The sequence below is a fragment of the Gracilinanus agilis genome, chromosome 3 (assembly GCF_016433145.1).
Source record: "Gracilinanus agilis isolate LMUSP501 chromosome 3, AgileGrace, whole genome shotgun sequence".
NCBI classification, from domain to species: domain Eukaryota; kingdom Metazoa; phylum Chordata; class Mammalia; order Didelphimorphia; family Didelphidae; genus Gracilinanus; species Gracilinanus agilis.
In genome coordinates this window covers 594,301,896-594,322,128 of record NC_058132.1, presented here as the reverse complement: position 1 = coordinate 594,322,128, position 20,233 = coordinate 594,301,896, and the positions used below count along the sequence as shown (strand labels likewise).

At 38.0% G+C, this 20,233-nt stretch overlaps 1 protein-coding gene across 1 annotated transcript in view; it reads right to left on the bottom strand.

Annotated features, from left to right (window-relative positions):
- The window catches only part of LOC123241891 (aldehyde oxidase 2-like), a 109,828-nt gene that overhangs the window by 36,517 nt on the left and 53,078 nt on the right, over positions 1 to 20,233 (bottom strand). The window contains exons 20-25 of the mRNA XM_044669392.1: positions 17,746 to 17,842; positions 16,149 to 16,273; positions 13,930 to 14,063; positions 12,608 to 12,695; positions 7,358 to 7,444; positions 6,904 to 7,095 (exon numbers count right to left, since the gene is read on the bottom strand). Coding sequence (XP_044525327.1) covers positions 6,904 to 7,095; positions 7,358 to 7,444; positions 12,608 to 12,695; positions 13,930 to 14,063; positions 16,149 to 16,273; positions 17,746 to 17,842 — 723 coding nt within the window. The remainder of the gene's footprint in view (positions 1 to 6,903; positions 7,096 to 7,357; positions 7,445 to 12,607; positions 12,696 to 13,929; positions 14,064 to 16,148; positions 16,274 to 17,745; positions 17,843 to 20,233) is intronic.

Here is a 20,233-nt window from a genome sequence, read left to right as displayed (position 1 = left end):
ACTGGATTAACAAATACTGCTGAGATAGAAACTGATCACATCAAATCGATCAACATTTAAGTCAGGCACTGTGCTAAGAACTATGAATAGAAAGAAAAAGCAAAAACAGAGATTGGGGCAATTTTCTAACTAGCTCATTAACTTTTTGAAGGCTATGCTATTTCTTATCATGTATCTCCAAACTGTAACTAAGGTAGCATAAATGGGGTTTTATCCCAGGTGCTAAATTTAGGATATGCCACCAATATTTATGGTCTTTTAACTGCATAGAAAAACAGTGCAGAGCATCTAATTAGCAAGAATAATTGACTTAAAATAGGAAACTACTAGATGGTGGCCTGAGATGAACTTTTCTCGGGATTCTACTCTGTGCTTTCTCAGCAGTGGCCTCATGTGGTATCAGGAAGCCTTTGTCTTCCACATTCAGAGTGGCAGCTTATTTTCCCACTCAGCAGAGTGTACTTTTATGCCAATTGTCCCCAGGTGTGATACTTGCCTCAGGTAAAAAGTTCCAGGTTATGACTTAGTTGCTCCTTCTCCCTGACTTCCATAGTACCTCTAGATTAAAAATTGAAGTGACCTTGAATACTTAAAAGACTGTATCAGTAGAGTTCGAGTTCTCTTTGGTCGTACCAAACTAAGAAGGCTTTCTCTTTTTTAAATTTTTATTATTTTTTTTCTTTATTCAAAGACATTTTATTTCCCCAATTTTTATAATAACAATTTTCAACATATGTTTCAGGAAATTATAAGATCCAAATTGCCTCCCTCCTTCCTTTATCTCTTCCATCTCAGAGATGGTAAGGATTTCATCTGGGCCATACATGTATTATCACACAAAACATACTTCCATATTGGTCATTGTTGTAAGAGGACACTCATATAAAACCCAAATCCCAAAATAAAACCATAAATACATGAATTTGAAAAATAATATGTTTTTTGATTTGTATCCAATTCCAGTAGTTCTTTCTCTGGAGGCAGAGAGCATTCTTTGTCACAAGTCCTTTAGAATTGTCCTGGATCATTGTATTGCTGAGGGTAACAAAATCTTTCACAGTTGATCATTGTACACTATTGCTGTTTCTGTGTACAGTGTTCTCCCAGTTCTGCTTATTTCACTCCGCATCATGTAGATCTTTCCAGCTTTTTATGAAATCATTCTGCTCACTGTTTCTCATAGCACAATAGTATTCCATCACTATCATATGCCACAATTGTTCAGCCATTCCCTAATTGACGAACATCCCCTCAATTTCCAATTCTTTGCCACCACAAAAAGAGCAGCTGTAAATATGTTTGTACAAGTAGGTCCTTTCCACTTTTTTATGATCTCTTTGGGATACAGACCTTGTAGTGGTCTTATAGGATCAAAGGGTATGCACAGTTTTACAGTCCTTTGGGCATAATTCCAAATTGCCCTCCAGAGTGGTTGGATCAGTTCACAACTCCACCAATAACGCATTCGTGTTTGGGAAGGCTTTAAATGTGGGAACAATGATCATGTTTCTCATATTAGGGCTAGACCACTTAAGTGTTGAGAGACATCTATCAGAATGCTGGTCATAAGGTGATAATTTCTTTCTTCAATTCAATAAACATGAATGAAGCACCTACCATGTTCCAGGCACTGTGCTAAGTCTGGAGGCACAAATAAGAAAAAGAAAGAGAGTCCCTGCCCTCAAGTAGATTACAATATATTGGAGGAAGATAACACACAAAAGGAAGCTGGACCCTGAGTGGGGGACGTGGCATTGAAGTCAGGCAGAGCTAAAGATGCAAGGGGAAGTGAACTGGTAGTCAAAAGTTTTGCCCTGTACAAAGGAAGATTATGTAAAAGTTGCAATCTATCAGTAAAAAGAGTGGCCACAATGATGAAGTCATGAATTTTTTACAGTATTCAAGTAAATACCCATACCAGGCTCTGTGGAGGTTTACAAAATGCTTTGGATGAATAAATGAATGAATAAATATGAGCATATGCATATAGGATTAAAAAAAAGTGAATTTCTTATCACATTCATGTAGTTTCCTGATTCCTTTTCCACTGGAAGTGGAGAGTAGTAAGGAATTGGTTGGAGCTGTGGAGAGAAGAGTCGAGTCAGTGATTTCTTTTTTCTCCTTTTTTAGCTATGGCATTGAGTTAAAAATTACAATAATTGTGCCCTGGTATGGTCCAAGGTCTCCTTGAGTCCTCTTGACATTGACAAATGCCTTGCTGCCCCATTGATTTAACCTTTTGTGCTGGCGATGACATCACACAAATGTTGACATTCTCTGCTATGGAGTTATGCAATGATGTGGACCAAAGACTTGAAGTTCATCTATTTAAATTCTACCCTAAGTTTACTCTTGAAAAGGAATGATCCTCCTGAGGGGGGTGGAACAGAGAAATGCAAAAAGAAGCAAAACAAGCTGTAGGGTCAATCAAAGCCTTCAAGATGGAATCTGGGTCCATGTTAGTACCGAGTTAGTAATGGGACACAAATCACATTGATGACAATAACTGATCTTTCGAGGGGTCAGAGGTATGACTTTCATTGGTGTTCACCAGGAATAGATATGCCCCCTCCTTTTGTATAGATTTGTATATGTATCCTGTGTCTTGGATTTGTAGTTATTCAGTGATTTTTTCTACTGAAGATGAGTAGGATATAGGTATTTCTCAATACTAGATAATACATTAAAAAAAATAAAACCTCACCTTCTGTCTTAGAATCAATACTGTGTATTGGTTCCAGGGCAGAAGAGTGGTAAGAATTAGAGCAATGGGGGTTAAGTGACTTGCCCAGGGTCACCCAGCTAAGAAATGTCTGAAGTCACATTTGAACCCAGGAACTCCTGTCTCTAGACTTTGGCTTTCAATCTACTGAGCTGCTTCCCTTCTCCCCACCTCCCCCCCTCTCCTTAGATAATGTATTTTAACAATTTGTATCTAAATATGTCATGCTCTGATAGCATGTAGCATTTTAAGTAGAATACTGAAGTCCCCCTGAGATCTAAAAAGGAGACTATCTGACATCATTGTAGCTTCTTGCTTAGCTCCTAGCTCCTCCCCTTAGGGAGCTACAGCATCACTTCTCAATGAGAATCATTTTTCTCAGCATCATTCAGTTGACTGTGTGATCTTGAAGATATGGTCTGTTTATGTTCTCTCATTTTCATAAAAAGATACATTCAATTTAGGCACAGATCATTCTCATCAAGTTTTTAGAGAAGAGAAAGCAGATACAGTATGGATTGGTGGTGAATGGCATTTCCTAGATTGTTTTATTTATTGGTAATAATAATATAACAATAGCTAGCATCTATATATCACTTTAAAGTTGGTAAAATAAAATATAAATATCATCATTTTGATATCATATTTGATACTCATAACAACTCTGGGAGGTGGTTGCTATTGTTATCTCTGTTCTACAGATCAGTAAACTGAGGTAAAGAGAACTTAAGTGACCTGCTCAGTGTCACATAAATTTTATGTATCTAAGGCAGGAAGTCCCCTGACTTCAAGTCCAGCAATCTATCCATTATTCCACTTAGCTAAATGACATTGAACTAGTGCCTTTAAAATATGCAAAAATTCTTTACATAACACTATTTTGGTTGAACTTTATAGCAACCCTGTGAGGTAGGTGAGGAAACTAAGGCACAATAATGTTAACTGACCTGCCCATATCATCTAATAAGTGATAGTGGTGGGATTTTTAGACTACGTCTTCCTGATTCCAAGTGTAATACTCCTTTTGTGAAAACCCTTATCTTCTGTCTTAGGACCAATGCAATGTATTGGTTCTAAGCAGAATAGTGGTAAAGGCTACGGAATGGGGGTTAAGTGACTTGCCCAGGGATACACAACTAGGAAATGTCAGAGGCCAGTAATATTCTTTTTATTATGCCATATTTCCTCTTTGGAATTTTTTCAAATTATCCAATCAGAAATCAATTGGAAATATTTTTTCCTCTTTAAAGTGCCTTGAGAATCAATCCCTCAATCTTTTCAAGATTACATTATCTCTAGCATGGATTTCTTCTTTACCTGTTTGGTTTGGTCCAACTGATCTGTTCTTTGTCTATTACAACTTTTCATATTGGGACTGTTGTGATAAGAATTCAAAAATTGTGATTTCACTGATCTTTTCTAAAATTACTTCTAAAATTATAAAATATGAAGTTTAATGTTAAAATTGGCTTAAAATATTTACATGAAATATTGAATGTGATATTTGGGAATGTAATCATTTTTTTTAAACCCCTACCTTCTATCTTGGAGTCAATACTGTGTATTGGCTCCAAGGCAGAAGAGTGGTAAGGGTAGGCAATGGAGGGTGAAGTGACTTGCCCAGGGTCACACAGCTGGGAAGTGTCTGAGGTCAGACTTGAACCTAGGACCTCCCATCTCTAGGCCTGGCCCTCAATCCAGAGCTACCCAGCTGCCCCCTGGGAATGTAATCATAATAATTCTTAATCCATCTTGTCAGGCTGTTCCAGAAGGTCCAAATGGAATTCAAGAAATCATTTATTTATTTAGAATAAAGATATTAATTTTTATATAATTTAATTTAATTAATAACAAATTAGGGCCAAACAGTATGGTAATTCTCAAATGCAAGTGAAAGATTCATTTCTGCCTGTAGAAGATGGAAATCTATTTCTAATTCAAAGAAGAGAGAAAAGAAGCATGGAAGTTAACAGGGAGAAACTTGTCATCAAATAATCCGTGCTTTTGAAATCTTTCAGATCCAATATTTGAAAGGAGTTATATAAATGATGACAACTCTAGACTGGCTTGGATTACAAAGCAAGTGGCGCTCTTTGGACCTGAGGTTCAAAAGGAACTTTTTAAAAAAACTTACCTTCTCTCTTAGGTTGTAAGAACGCTTGACCACTTAGAAAATAAGACTTGTCAGATCAACTTCCATGTAGCAAAAATTTTATTTTATGTTTCACTTATCTCCCTTAGATCCTTTTCTAACACTACTATTTAATTGCCAAACACTTATTAAGCACCTACTGAATGACAGGCAACCAAGTGAAGCCCTGAGGATATCAAGACAAAAAGCCCTCCATGAGCTTATAGAAAGATCCAGAATCTATAACTTTCTTTGTTTTACTATAAAGCTAATAGTTTCTTTTATTTTCAAACCTTTTCCTGTTTCTTATAAACTAATAAAAACTAAGTTATAAAGGATTAATTCATAAAGTTCTCTGTCATAGCACCTTATTAGGACAGCAGGATAAAGAACATACATTTAAAAAGTAAAGGTTGTAGGGAGGGTTAAAACAAGTTAGGAAAGAAATAGAGAAACAACCTCACATGTAAGTCTTAGGTTATTAGAGTATCACCCCCAAGCAAATATGTAGGGGAAGAAGAAGAAATTCCTGGAAAATTAAGCTCAGAAGTAAAGGGGTATTGCAAAGTTTCTCCAGACCCTGTCCAGACCCCAAATCAGGAAGATGCCCTCCAACAGTTTCTGCTTCTTTTTACCATCTCAGTCTCAGAGTAGGAGGTAATCTCTCTCTGCTTGCCCTTGTTTGGTCTTGGCAGTGGACTGGAAATCTTGCCTTGGGCACATTAGCCCTGGCACTTAGTACTGCTTACTCCTTCCATGTGGAGTTGGGCTCCTGATTTCCCTTCCACTCCAGTTTCTGGAACCAGCATGTGGTGATGTTGGAGGCATCTCTATTCGAGCAGACTGAGGACAAGGTCACCTTTCTGCCCTAACAAGTTCAGGCACCAGTCAGAACTCCAAGATGCTGTGCCCGGTCATTTCTGGATGAGATTGGGCTTTGTTTGACTCCTCTATCTCTCCTTGCCCTATAATAAAATCTTTCCAAACTCTGGATCCTATCACATAAGACTGGAAACTTCAATCAGAAACCTTCTTGAATGGGGACTGGTTCCTCATGGGAAATGTAGTTGTTTCAATCAGATGAGCCTTAATTACATTATTATATCTCAATCAAAGTTCTTCTCCACACTGTGACTTCAAATTCACAGAAATGTTACAAATAATGTGGTAGTGAGAAATATATTTGGTAATGGAATAAAGGTAGTATTCCATGGGAGAGAGAGAGAAAGAGAGAGAGAAAGAGAGAGAGAGAGAGAGAGAATGAACATGTTGTAAATTACTAAATTCATTATGATCTCATGAATGTTTAGTAGAACTTTACCATTGTTTCAAAAGAAATTTTAGCCTATGAAATTATTTTGCTAGTTCATATTTTCAGTAGTTCCCTCCTTTAGAGATATATTATATGCTTACAAACTTCCGTGGCTTTGAAAAACTCCATTTAAGTCTCAACTCTGCCAACTGAGAACTTTACCTTCCTTCTAGGTCAGGTAGCACTTTCTTGGTGAACTCCTTTCTGTTTTCTATTCTGCTTCCCACCCCTCTCTCCCCAATACCTGGAATTGATCTCCTTTCTTGAATACCTCATGTCAGTCAAATTGACTTCTCCTATGCCCTTCATCATTTTCTAACCGGTGCTATAGTTATATAGATATAGGGGTAGCTGGTGGATGGAGAACTAGCCTTGGAATCAGAACAAGATGAATTCAAGTCCTCTCCCAGACAGCAATGACCTTGAGACTCTGGGCAAGTCACTTATTTCTTAGTGCTTCAGGCTACCCTGTAAGAGTATACCTACAGAAGTTACTGACCTGCCTTGGCAAAACAGATTTTTTCACCTGGAATTACATATACAGATGAAATTAAAGGTCTGAATTAAAACAGAATAAAACTGGGAAAACTCATATATGTGGAGACTCCAACAGTGAGAACACTCTTCAAAAAGGTCTTGTGAAGAAACTATTTTGTGAACTTTAAATGCTATAAGAAATGTTTGTGAGATGGTATAGAAAGGCTGTTACCATCTCTCTATTAGTTTCTATTTGCTTACCTTTTCTGGTGATAAGCCACACTTGGCTGCCACTGCTGTGATACAAGATTCCATTACCAGTCCACCTTGTGGGAAACCAAATCCACGGAAGGCTGTATTGGATGGCAAATTGGTTTTGCAGGCCCTACCCCAGAATCGAAGATTATTAATTTTATAAGCATTTTCCAGTTTTAGTAGAAGATATTCTATCACCTAAAGTAGAAGCAATTTTAAATATTATTAGTCAGAATGTATTTTTTTTCTCCTCTAAGATTAATCACAGACTTGAACTTCTTAGCCAGTTCAACTCAGTTTGGGAATTTATGGTTTAATTTGCTGGGCTAAAGGGTCTGATTGAGAGGGATTAATTTCCCTAACTACGACCAGGCTAAAACTTTTACATTTTACTTTGTAATCAATGAAGTTGCTCTTTAAAAAAAAAAAAATATATATATATATATATATATATACTTACCAGTTCAGAGTCATCCAGGGTACACCCTCCATTGATATAACACTGAACATCCATAGCCTTGATCCTCCCATTGTTCATGAATCCTACCTATGATAAGATGATAAGCATCTTTCAGATCCATTCTGTATTTTACATTAAGGACATTTGCCACAACACAGCCTTACCTTGGGAGTATTAACCAAAGACAAAGTATACTTCTTGGGATATGACTATCTGCATAATAAGGAGTAACTAGCTTGTGCTTGTTAGCACAGACTCATTCCTCTTCTGTAATGTGAGGAAGCTATACTAGAAGATTTCTAAGGTCTTATCCAGCTTTTTTTTGGTTATAAATTGGCAGAGACTTCCTAGATTCACAGAACCATATCATTATATGCTAGAGTTGGAGGGGATTAACTAGTCCAACTTCTTCATTATACAGATAAGGAACCCAATAGCCAATGCTATATGTTATCTTTGTAATATGCTGAAACCCTGACTTTTCTCTCAAAAAATGATAGCTAGTTTCTTGGGGCAGCTAGGGGGTACATTAAATAGAGTACAGGGCCTGGAGTAGGAAAGATTCATTTTCCTGAGTTAAAATCTGGCCTCAGATATTTACTAGCTATGTGATCCTTGGCAAGTCACTTAACTCTTTTTGCCTCAGTTTCTTCAAGTGTAAAATGAGCTGGAGAAGGAAATGGCAAATCATTCCAATATCTTTGCCAAGAAAGAATTAAACATGACTGAAAAACAACTGAAAAGTGAAATCTTTGTAGCTCTTTATTCTTTCTCCTGTATTCATGTCACATTTATCAAAAAAGCGACAAAACTATGATCCTTTAAAAAAATTCCATTAATCAGAATTTGTAATAATGACTTGGGGGAGTGGGGCAATTCTATTGATTCCTTTCTGATTGGCCAAAATTAGGGGGACAGCAATAATAATAATATTGAAGTATTAAAAATAACAATGGCAAAGTATTCTATTTTATTAAGTTAATTGTAATTTGAAGCAATTTTTCAACTTGGTTTTGGCGCTTGGGAGTGGAGAGGGAAGGAATAAGACAAAACACACACACACACACACACACACACAGACACACCAAAACCAAAACCCTAGCTTTGTTCTTGATGTTTGAAAGTGAATTTGCTAAGAATTTTTCTTCAAATGTGTTTGAGGATAGAGAAGATCAATGAATGAGTATAATCCTTTTCTCTGTAATTACATGAACCACTATTGTCAGAGAAAATAAAACACAACATAAATATCCTGAGTTATTGAATAGCTTGTCTTTGGGGAATAATATAAAGTATTGACCACAAATATACAATCTAAGTATATATAAGTTTAAAGATATTTTTCAAATAAAAACATATATTTAAAGGGGTGTGGGATAGAGGAGAGAGTACTTTCCTGGGACCCAAGAAATACGGGTTTGTTTCCTGGTTCCACCATTAATCAGCTCTGCCATTTTGGATTTTGTTTCACCTTTGTGGGGCTAGTTCCTCATCTATAAAGTGAAGGAGCTAGACTAGATGACCTTTAAAGTCTTTTCCAACTCTAGTTGTCTATGGTTCTATTTTATTTATTTGTATGGTCTCAGGCAATGAGAAGTATTTGACATGGCACTAGCAAGATTTCAGCAAAACATCTTCATGAGAGCATCCTTGTTTAACAGTTGCATGAAGAGCAGAAATTAACCCATTTTTATCTTGACATGCCCAGTTCAAGCATAGTGCCTCATCACATAATAGTCATTTAATAAATATTTGTTTAATTGAATATAAAAACCCAAACAGTTGCATGAAGACAAATGCCACTAAGGTGACCAAAAAGTTTTCCAATGGTGTCCACCTACCTAGTGACTTTTCATATATCTTCCTAGGAGCTTTCTCAATGGGAAAAAATATTTTGGGAGACTCCATGCTACAAAATAAAAATGCTTGTGGGGATGATTTTGCACTAGGGTAGCCCAACTGTTTTCCTGACATTTATCCTGCCCCTTCCAAATCCTTATAGTCAAGATGCTTTTATAGCTAAATGTGTGTATCTCCTAAATTTTTCATGTTGATGAAGAATCACTATTTAAGCTTGTTCCTTTAAATAGTTTCACCTTTACAATCATTTAAAAATTATTCTTTTATTAAACAATTAGGTAACTTTCACATAATGGCATCAGATTTCAAAAAGCATCTTAACTGGGGGGGAAGGGGTGGCAACTAGATGGCTCAGTGAATTGAGAGCCAGATTTAGAGATGATGGAAGATCCTGGGTTCAAATTTGACCTCAGATAGTTCCTAGCTATATGACCCTGGGCAAGTCACTTGACCCCCATTGCCCAGCTCTTACTGATTTTTTGCCTTGGAACTAATACACAGTATTGATTCTAAGATGGAAGGTAAGGGTTAAAAAAATCTTAATTAGATAGCAAAAACAATATAAGGAACCTTTGAAATCATTCAGCCCAACCCCTTCAACTACATGTCCTTCTATAACATCCCTGGGAGATTTTGTTGAAACTTTTCTGTCCCTGGAATCCAACCTACTCCCTTCCTTTGACTACTGAATTTCTATTCATGCTTTTAAAATTAAACTAAAATGCTTCCTCTTTCTCTGATACTATAGCACCAGTTTCTTCTGCCCTCATCTTATTACCTTCTGCTGCATATTCTGTTCTCTTCCTCATGGACACCCAAGGCTACAGGAGCCTGTTCATGAAGTGAAGGAGGTCAAATAGGATAAAAAGAAGCATGTAATGTAGTACATTACATTTATCTATATTTGAGTCCCATCCCTCAGAAGGGTATATACTTTGTGAGGGCAGAGACTAAACTTTTGTCTTTCACCCAGTGCCTAGTACAGTGTTCTTAAAAAAGGAATTTAATAAATCATTGTGAATGAATGGAGTGGCTGTCCAGTCTTTACTTGGACATTTTCATAGGGAGTATAGTACTTTGGGAGAATTATGAGGAAATTGCTTTGTAAACAACAAAGTGCTATAAATTTGGGCTATCCTACACTGGGAGGGAAAAGGAAGGGAAGAAGGGTGATAAGTTTGATCATAGGGGCAGCTGGGTAGCTCAGTGGATTGAGAGTCAAGCCTAGAGATGGGAGGTCCTAGGTTCAAATCTGGCCTCAGACACTTCTCAGCTGTGTGACCCTGAGCTAGTCACCTGACCCCCATAGCCTAGCCCTTACCACTCTTCCACCTAGGAGCCAATACACAGAAGTTAAGGGTTTAAAAAAAAATAAGTTTGATCATATAACTTAGGAAAAGTTGTGTGGAAATTTGTTATTACATATACTTTTAAAAAATAAAAATAAAAAAATAAATGTGGGCTATCATCTTATTATCATTATTTTTATTTAATAATTTTTAGTGAACTGGAAAGACCTCCAGGAATTGATGCAGAGTGAAAGGAGCAGATCTAGAAGAACATTGTACACAGAGACTGATATATTATGGTAAAATCGAATGTAATGGACTTCTGTACTAGCAGCAATGCAATGACCCAGGACAATTCTGAGGGATTTATGGTAAAGATGCTACCCACAATCAGAGGAAGAACTGCAGGAGAGGAAATATAGAAGAAAAACAGCTGCTTGAACACATGGGTTGATGCGGACATGATTGGGGATGTAGACTCGAAACTACCACACCAATGCAAGTATCAATAATATGGAAATGGGTCTTGATCGATGACACATGTTAAAACCAGTGGAAATGTGCATTGGCTATTGGGGAGGGGGAGGAGGTGAGGGGGGTGAAGGGGAAAGTAAGAACATGAATCATGTATCATCTTATTTTTTGTAAGCTGCAAGTATTAGAAAAAATTTTCTTAAGGAACTATAATCTCCCTCCCATTAACTTCTACTTCTCATAGTTCTGTCCTGTCACAAAGCAGAAAACCCTTGAAATATACTATAAAATAAATTCATCATACATTAAAAAAAAGGTACATGAGATTTTGGACTCTTTCATGAACCAGGGTTGTGATTCATGCCCATGATGGCCTATAAGGTGAACTCCAATGTTTGGAAACTGTCTTTGGGCACTGTTAGGTATTCAGGCTATGGACCTACTTATTAACACCTATTTCTCATTAAGAAGCCAGTGAGGGGAAGGTGGGTGGCTCAGTGGATTGTGAGCCAGGCCCAGAGACAGGAGCTCCTGGGTTAAAATCTGACCTCAGATATTTCCCAGCTGTGACTGAGGGCAAGTCACTCAATCCCAATTGCCTTAATGTTTTTTTCTGCTTTGGAACCAATACACAGTATTGATTCTAAGATGGAAGGTAAGGTTTAAAATAAAAAAGTGATCAGCGAGGGGCAGCTAGGTGGCTCAGTGGATAGAGAGCCAACTCTAAAGATGGGAGGTCCTGGGTTCAAATGTGACCTCAGACACTTCCTAGCTGTGTGACCCTGGGCAGGTCACTTTACCCCCATTGCCTAGCCCTTACCACTCTTCTGCCTTGGACCAAGTATTGATTCTAAGATGGAAGGTAATGATTTTTTAAAAAAAGAAATAATCAGTGAAAATGTGGAATCATAGATAACAGAATCTTTTTTCTGTATCTTATTTCATAACAACAGCTGGCTGGTCTCCTCTATCCTCATCTATATGCATATCTTATTCTCCAACTAGCTCCTATATTTCATTATATCTGGCTTGTGTATAGATATCCCATATGTAGTTTCTATCTTTTTCCTTGTGCATATCCTATTATTCAGTACCCTATTGATTTATGTATGTGCCCAGCTAGCTTACTGAAACGGAGAGGGGAATGGTCATGGGAGCAAATTAGCTCAGGATTGGGGCCCCTTGGAAACTGATCAGTCACCCCTGCAAAGAGTGTTTTTGATAAGTTCCTCCTGCCATCATGAAGACTTCATCTTCTCCTGAGACTGTGATGGGGGACGGGCAATAAAGGGAGAATGAGTGCTCAGTCCCAACCCTTTGGCTTAATAGGCAGGCATGATTATAACCTGGCTTGGATGATCTTGCTGTGTATCCCAGAACAAAGAATTCTGGTGCCCAGTGATGGCGCTGAGGCTGATACATCTTCAAACCCTGTGTGTTCTTTCTTTTTTGCTCATTATTACTAATCACATAGCATCTGTGGCACATTTCTTAGTAAATATCTTTCTCCATTCATTGAAAGAGCTTTGTCACCTGGATCAATGTGATGCCAAAAATGCTAGGAAATTACAACTGCAAGTGCATGTAGAAAATGAGATCTATTAACACCAGAGTCTCCAATACTTACTTTGTATTTTGCAAAAAGTGGATGCCTTCCCCCTTTCATTAACATATCCTCTCTTCTGTCTAAAACAAGCCGAACAGGACGACCAGTTCTAAAAGAAACAAATATTTATGAGCCAGGATTATTTTAATGATTAGATTATGGATTCTTTTTCATCTTAATTGACTAGAGTATACTCTGGAGGAAGCTAAGTTCACACATTATTGAGTTTGCTCTGTTCAGATGGTTTCAAATATCACCCTTACTTATGCCATCTTCTTTGTTGATTTTGGCTTTCTAAGAGTTTAATGATCATTTCTCTGCAGATCATTCTCCAGTCTAGGTCTTCAGCGTTGCTTCACAGATCATAGATTTAGGATTCTGAGAGGTCTTTGAGTTTGCTTTGTCCTATCTCCATATTTTATAGATAGTATAACTTAGATATGGGGTGGGGAAGTGACCTAGAGTCACGGAATTGCACATCATAGGACCATAGATTTAAAGTTGAAGAGGAAGGACTTGGACCTAATTCCTCTGATTCTCAATCCAATGCCTTTTCTATACTATTATGAGCCTTTGTTTTCCTCATTTGTAAAATGAGGAGGTTGAACAAAATGATGGCTGTTTCCAGTTCTCATATTCTATGCCTCTATGCGTTTCCTTCTTCCCTCCCTCTTTCTCTTTCCCATAAAGAAACCCAAGAAGAGACTGTCTTATGAGTGTCAGTGTGTGGCTGTGTGGCTGTGTGGAGAGAAGTGCAGAGTCAAGAGAAACAGAAAAAGTGATTCTGATTGGTGGAAAATATTCAAGAAACACTTAGGGAGGAAGAGCAACTTAAATAATCCACTGGAAATTATCCATAAATATGGAGGCGTGCACAGCAAGGGAGTGACCTTGCAAATCTGGGAAAGGCTTCTTAGTCTTAAAGTGACATCTATCCCCAGTGAAGAAAAATGGGCCTTTCTATTTTCTTCCCTCCCCCTTCCCTTATTTGAGTATATGAGATGAGGAAGAAAGAGGAGAAAAAATAGCTTTCCTCTTTCTACTTTAAGTTTATATAGAGTCTGAGTGTGTTCTCTCCCTTTTCCCCTTCCCTCCCATTCAATGGGGAGTTGTACTCTTGAATTTCTAGTTACTAGACATTTGTATAGTCATTTAAGATTTTCCTAAGCTTTCTACAATGCCTTTTCTCTTCTGGTCCACACTACAAAGCTGGGAAGTTGGGATTACGCTTGCCACTGGACCCCACAAGAGAAAGAAAAGTAACCATGACTTGCCCAAGGATGTTCAGTTCAAAGTCCAAAAGCATTTCCAAAAACCAACCTATCACCTCATGTCCCACTTACTTGTTAGCAGCCACTGCAGTAATTGCACCATACACAGCTGGTTTGGAGACCTTTCCCCCAAAACCTCCTCCAACTCGTTTTACGTGGCATGTGATTCTGTTGATGGGGACATTTAAAGTAGAGGAAACTGTTTTCTGTAAAAGCGATAGGTGATTTTTAACACTGGAATTTCTTGAAAAACAAATAGCCAAAGACACTTATGTGCTGTCTTAGTGTCATTCTAAGAGAAGGGAAGCAACGGCTAGGCAATGGAGTTAATGACTTGCCCAGGGTCACAGAGGAAGGACATGTCTGAGGTCAGAAGTAACATTGGAATCTTAAACTGTGTTTTCTGAGACACAGCATAAACGTAATTCATGGGAATTAAGGGATCAGTAAAACAGAAACAACTCTATGCATTTATTGCATCATTCTCCTTGAGCTTTTTCTGCTCTATCCTCCCAGTTTTTGGTGCCTCCTTTGAAAACTGTTTTCTATTTTCATTGCGTGGATTCTATTTTTCCTTATCTGTGTACATTAAAAAAAATATGCCTAGCCCAGTGCCTTTCATGTGGTCATTTAAATACACTTTAAGTTGACTTGGAGGTTCTTTTATGGACATTCTATTCACCTTTCCAGAGCAGACTTTTACATGGGAAGCTTACAGTTTCTAGGGAGGGGAAACTGATTTTTTTTTAAGCTCTGACTCTGGTCAAGCCAAAGTCTTTCTCCTTCCCAGGCAGGTGCTTTCAAAGGACTCTTTTAAGATATACTAGAAGATAATACTGCTGCTAGGTCTGTATCTCAGAGAGATAAAAAATGGGAAAAGATCTATTTATACAAAAAGCATTTATAGCTGCTCTCTTTGTGGTGGCAAGGAATTGGAAACTAAAAGAATGTCTCTCATTTGGGGAATGGCTGAACAAATTATGGTATATGATGGTGATGGAATACTATTGTGCTGTAAGGAATGATAAACAGAATAATTTCAGAAAGGCCTGGAAAGTCCTACATGAGCTGATGCAGAGTGAAATAAGCAGAATCAGGAAAACATTATATACAGTAACTACAATATTGTGGAATAATCAATTGTGATAGACTTAGCTATTATTGGCAATACAATGATCCAGAAAAATTCAGAGGGGCTCATAACAACGAATCTATCCACCTCTAGAGAAAGAACTCCTGGGGTAAGAATGCAGATGGAAGCATATGATTCATCACTTGTTTATTTGGGTATATGATTTGGGGTTTGGATTTTATGAGATTATTCAATTACGAAAATGAATAATATGGAAACATGTTTTGTGTGATAATACATGTATAACCCAGATTCAATTGCTTGTCAGCTCCAGGATGAGGGAGGGAAGAAGTGAGGGAAATAATCTGGATTATACAACTTCAGGAAACTCATGGAAATTTGTTATTAAAATTTAAAAAAAAAAGACATACTGGAAGGAAAACTAGGCAGCACAGAGGTTAGAACATCAGGTTTGGAGTGGAGAGTACCTGGTTCAAATATGACCTCAGACACTTCTTAGTTGTGTGACTCTAGACAAGTCACTTTAATCCCATTACCTAGCCATTGTTGCTCTTCTGTCTTAGAATTGATACTAAGACAGAAGGTAAGTGTTTTAGAAAAAGACATATAAGAAAGAAGTTACCTCTTCAGTTAAAATGTATACAATATGACATATTCTATTGTGATAGCATATTAAAACTTTAAAATGACACGAATAATAGTATTTTAAGAAAGGAACCAAAGAAACAATTAAAAAAAAACCCTTACCTTCTGTCTTAGACTCAATACTATATATTGGCTCCAAGGCAGAAGAGTGGTAAGGGTAGGCAGTGGGGATCAAGTGACTTGCCCAAGGTTACACAGCTGGGAAGTGTCTGAGGCCAGATTTGAACCTAGGACCTCCTGTCTCTAAGCTTGGCTCTCAATCCACGGAGCTACCCAGCTGCCCCCCAAAGAAACAATTTAACTTTAACATCAGATAGTTAATTTAACAGTTTTGCAAGTGAACACATCTTTTAAAAAAAAGTCAACTAGTGTATTTCTCCTTTTAAACATTTACTTGAGATAAAGTTCTTTAATCTTTGCTACCCCAATGATATCTAGTAGTGTAGAATGGGATTCCTGTAGATAAAATTTACATCATTTGAAAGACCATTAGAAACTTGGTAGAAAAAGAGAAGGATGAAGGGGGAGTCTGAGAGGATATTGAATCCCTCACCTGCACATGGGATGGATCCTGAGTTGATACATAAATCTCCATCTCTTGGTCCTCCACTTTGGGGATGGCAAGTGCTCTTTGTGTCTCCATGTAAAAATGTTCCTGTCCTCCAACATGCATCTCACCTGTTCAATCCCCAAACACAGGAAATCTTTGGTGGGCAGCCACAGAGTAGGGTGCTACCAGGTAGGGAACTACCACTTCCTTGTGAATTGTGGGGATTCTGAGGTGTGCTTACTGCTTCACTGACTTTTCTCTGGTATAGCTACTGTCAAATGCCTGAAAGAGGGAAGTCGGGCTCAGGTATTTCTAACCCCAAAATCTTGGTTTTACCACTGGGCTTTGCTTCCAACTATAAAAGGTCTGCATAAATTCTCCTCTCTCTGTTTCTCCCAAGAAATACATCCAGTAACATCACCCCACAAAGAAGCTGGAAGTAAGATGAACAAGATAAAGTTGGTAAGATGCCTTGTGTTCAGAAGCAGGTAGACTGGCTTGGTCTTTGATTCTGATTTTTATATATATTCCAGGGAACTAAGCATACACGGTATTTAGAATTAGGAAACATCATCTTCCTCCCAAGTCTTCCACTGCTGAGAATGAGAGCTCTCTGAGGGCGCATGGCTGCCCCCTGCCCCAATTTGTTACTAGAAAGGAAGAACTTTGGTGGAGCTCTCCCCTCCCTCTTTCCAACAGTCTGATGACATTTTTTTCACATCCCCTGCCCTTGCCCAGCAGCCAATGGGAGTGCACAGGTGATCAACTCACAGATAGCAGAGCTGGAGGGGAGCAGAGCACTCAGGCCACTCCCCTCCTCCTCTCTACTCTTTTTTTTTTTTAACCCTTAACTTTTGTGTATTGGCTCCTTGGTAGAAGAGTGGTAAGGGTGGGCAATGGGGGTCAAGTGATTTGCCCAGGGTCACACAGCTGATCCTCTCTACTGTTGATGAAGACATTCCTCACTTCACCCACCCAGCAACCCAATGGGAATTCTTTCTCACTCTCCTGTGTGGGGTAAGGGGTGGGGCAGGACTCACCTGACACTTGATGGGGCTGAGGGGCAAGGCATGCAGTCTCTGGGGTGATGGTGGGCATGGCACTTGTAATATTTAAAAATAATAGAGACTGAGATTATAAGGAGAAGTAATATTTTAATTGGGACCATTTTGGTAGAATAAAATTGACCACACGCCTGGCTAAGATCTATTCAAATTGCTGCCATTAGCCATTACTTTCTCTCACCTCTCCTACGCAAACCAAGAGAACCTCTCAAGCCCGACCTCCCAATTTAAGCTACACTTTACCTTGGTACATGTCATCACGTCGAAACCAGAAACTCGTTGAATCATGGAAAATGTAGTTTCCAAGACCCCTAAACATTCACAGGAAGTTTGTCATATATCTAGATATTTTAAGGCTCAAATGAGCTCCAGATACCACTAAATGGAACCCTCAAAATTTCAAATAACACACACTCACTCTGGGTGGGGGGGGGTTAAGATGGGACAGGACCCATCTCTAAAAGGTTCACCATCCCTGCCATATAAGTTCTAAAATTACTAAATTAGATATATTCTCATTAAACACAACAGCTTACCCTCAATAATTTGATCAACATTTTCAAATGCTTCCTCCACATTTCCTTGTTCTAGTTTTTTTTCAGAGGACAGATATGAATTGTGCCTTATTGCATCCTGAAAGAAGGAAAAAGAAAATGTTGCATTATTTCTTACTTTTTCTTCCATTATTTTTTCCTTCTTTTTTTAAAATTCAAAGATAATTTATTTTCCCAATTATACATAATAACAATTTTCAACATATGTTTTCTGAAATTATAAGATGCAAATTGTTTACCTCCTTTCTCCTTCTCAGAGATGTCAAGCAATTTAATCTGGATTATATATATGATAATAATAATTATTATTATAACATTTTCTTCTTAGGCAAATCTCTAGTAAATTCCTGAAAAGCTCACTCTAGGAAAAGACTGAAGGGAGTAAGAATAAATGAGAATCACTGGAACAACAAGTAGAGGAAAGAGTACTTTTATTTTCATGAAATATGTAAATATGTATACAAATATATATTCATACAATACATATATAGATGCACACATGTACACACATATATACATATACACACATACATATATACATATATACATGTATACACACATATATCCATGTAAATATAATGGGAGTGAGGTATCAACTACAAAGTACCAAGTATATCTCTATTCTACTCTTTGGAGAGAGATAGAATCCCACCTTTTCCCCATCACCCTCAAAACTCTACTCCCTCTACAAATATTGAGATCTCCAATCTAGTCTCTGAATATTTTGCATATTCAAAGAGGCAACCATGGAATAGCTAGGTGGCTCAGTGTTTAGAGTTTTAGGCTAGGGGTTGGGAGAACCTGGGTTCAAACCTGGCCTCAGCCCCTTCCTAGCTGTGTGACCCTGGACAAGTCACTCAACCCCAATTGTCTCACCCTTACAGCTCTTTGACCTTGGAACCCATACTTAATAGTATCAATTCTAAGACATAAAGTAAAACTTAAAAAATTAGTAAAGAAGTAAGCGTGGAGGGATTCATTAGTGTATGGCTACAGTCTAGATTAACAATGGAAAAACAAGGGCTTTAGCCCAATTGATCTGGTGTAAAAACTAGTGTCAGGGCTAGTGTTGGCCATACTTATGCCAACCCTCAATTTATGCTTCCTCCCCCATTTTTTGTGTGTGAATATATTCTATATTTACTAATTTTGTTATCTGTCTAGCGCTATCTCTCTAGGTGAGTTTTCATGATCTAACTAGAGTTGCCTAAAGTAATAGGGGTAGGTTTGGGGGTTCCTGGGGATGAAAGATGGAGGTCAGATAGCTTTCCTGATCCCAACAGAAACTAGGCGCCATCAAGCAAAAACACTGTGGAAGCAGACAGGCAGCACCATGGAGAGAGTCTGGAAGAAGGCTGTAGAGGGGATCTAACTTCAGAGAACTAGTCTGTCTTCTTAGAAACACACCAAAAAACCTTTTACTGCAGATGGCAAGTAAGTAGGTCATAGAAGCACCCTGAGCAGTGGCTACAGCAACTGGGGAACCTCAAGAGATTGGGAGCTTTCCCCAGCTCCCAGGCAACCCCAAAGAGAAGGCTTAACATGCATGACATAACAAACAACATTAGGGCAGGCAGACTCAGTCTTCTTTAACTCCCAACCCAATCTCTGGCAAATGGGGAAAGTATTCCTCATGGAGGTTAGGAGGATTTGCCGAAGGCTCCTCAGGGACTAATAAATTGCTCTCATGAAGCCTTATCTTAGGGAAGGTCTCTTTTCATTCAGAATCCAAATCCCATTGTGAATCCCACGGATTCAGGTGTTTTTTACAAAAAGGAGGGAGAGAAAGAGCAGCCTTTTCCCTCTAAGTCTCAAATATTCCACCATGATATCTCCTCTAAGGCCAGCATCAAGCTTACATTTTGATGTGCTTAAATAAGGTTGGGTCCATATTTATCACATATTGGCATTTATGTGCCTTTGGGACCTCCTAGACACATCTGCTTCCCCTTTTGTGAATTTCTAGGGAACTATGAATTTCAAGGACTGTTTTGTCATTGTGTCTACAGGGATTCTATTTTGTGCTGTTCCAGGGGGAAGAAATAAGGCTTGTGAGAGTTATAGGAAGCCAGATTTCAGCTTGATATGAGGACAAAATTCCTCCCAGTTATAGCTTTCCCAAAATGGAATGGGTTGCCTCAGGAGAGAAAGAATTCTTGGTCCTTGGAGGTTTTCAGGCAAAAGTTGGATTAGGAATTGTCACGGATGGTCTAGAGGGAATTCTGTAACTGGGAGGGAGATTGACTTAGATGACATATAATTCAAGGTCCATTTCAACTGTGAATTCTAGGAATCTTCTGGATATATTCCACTCCTTAAGGGCACTACCTTGAAAATAAACATACAATAAAAATTTACACTAAATTTATAATAAAATTGCATAATTATAAATTATAAACTAAAAATAGAATGATCAAATAAAATTATATAATTATAAATTATAAGACAAAATGAAAATAAAATAATCAAG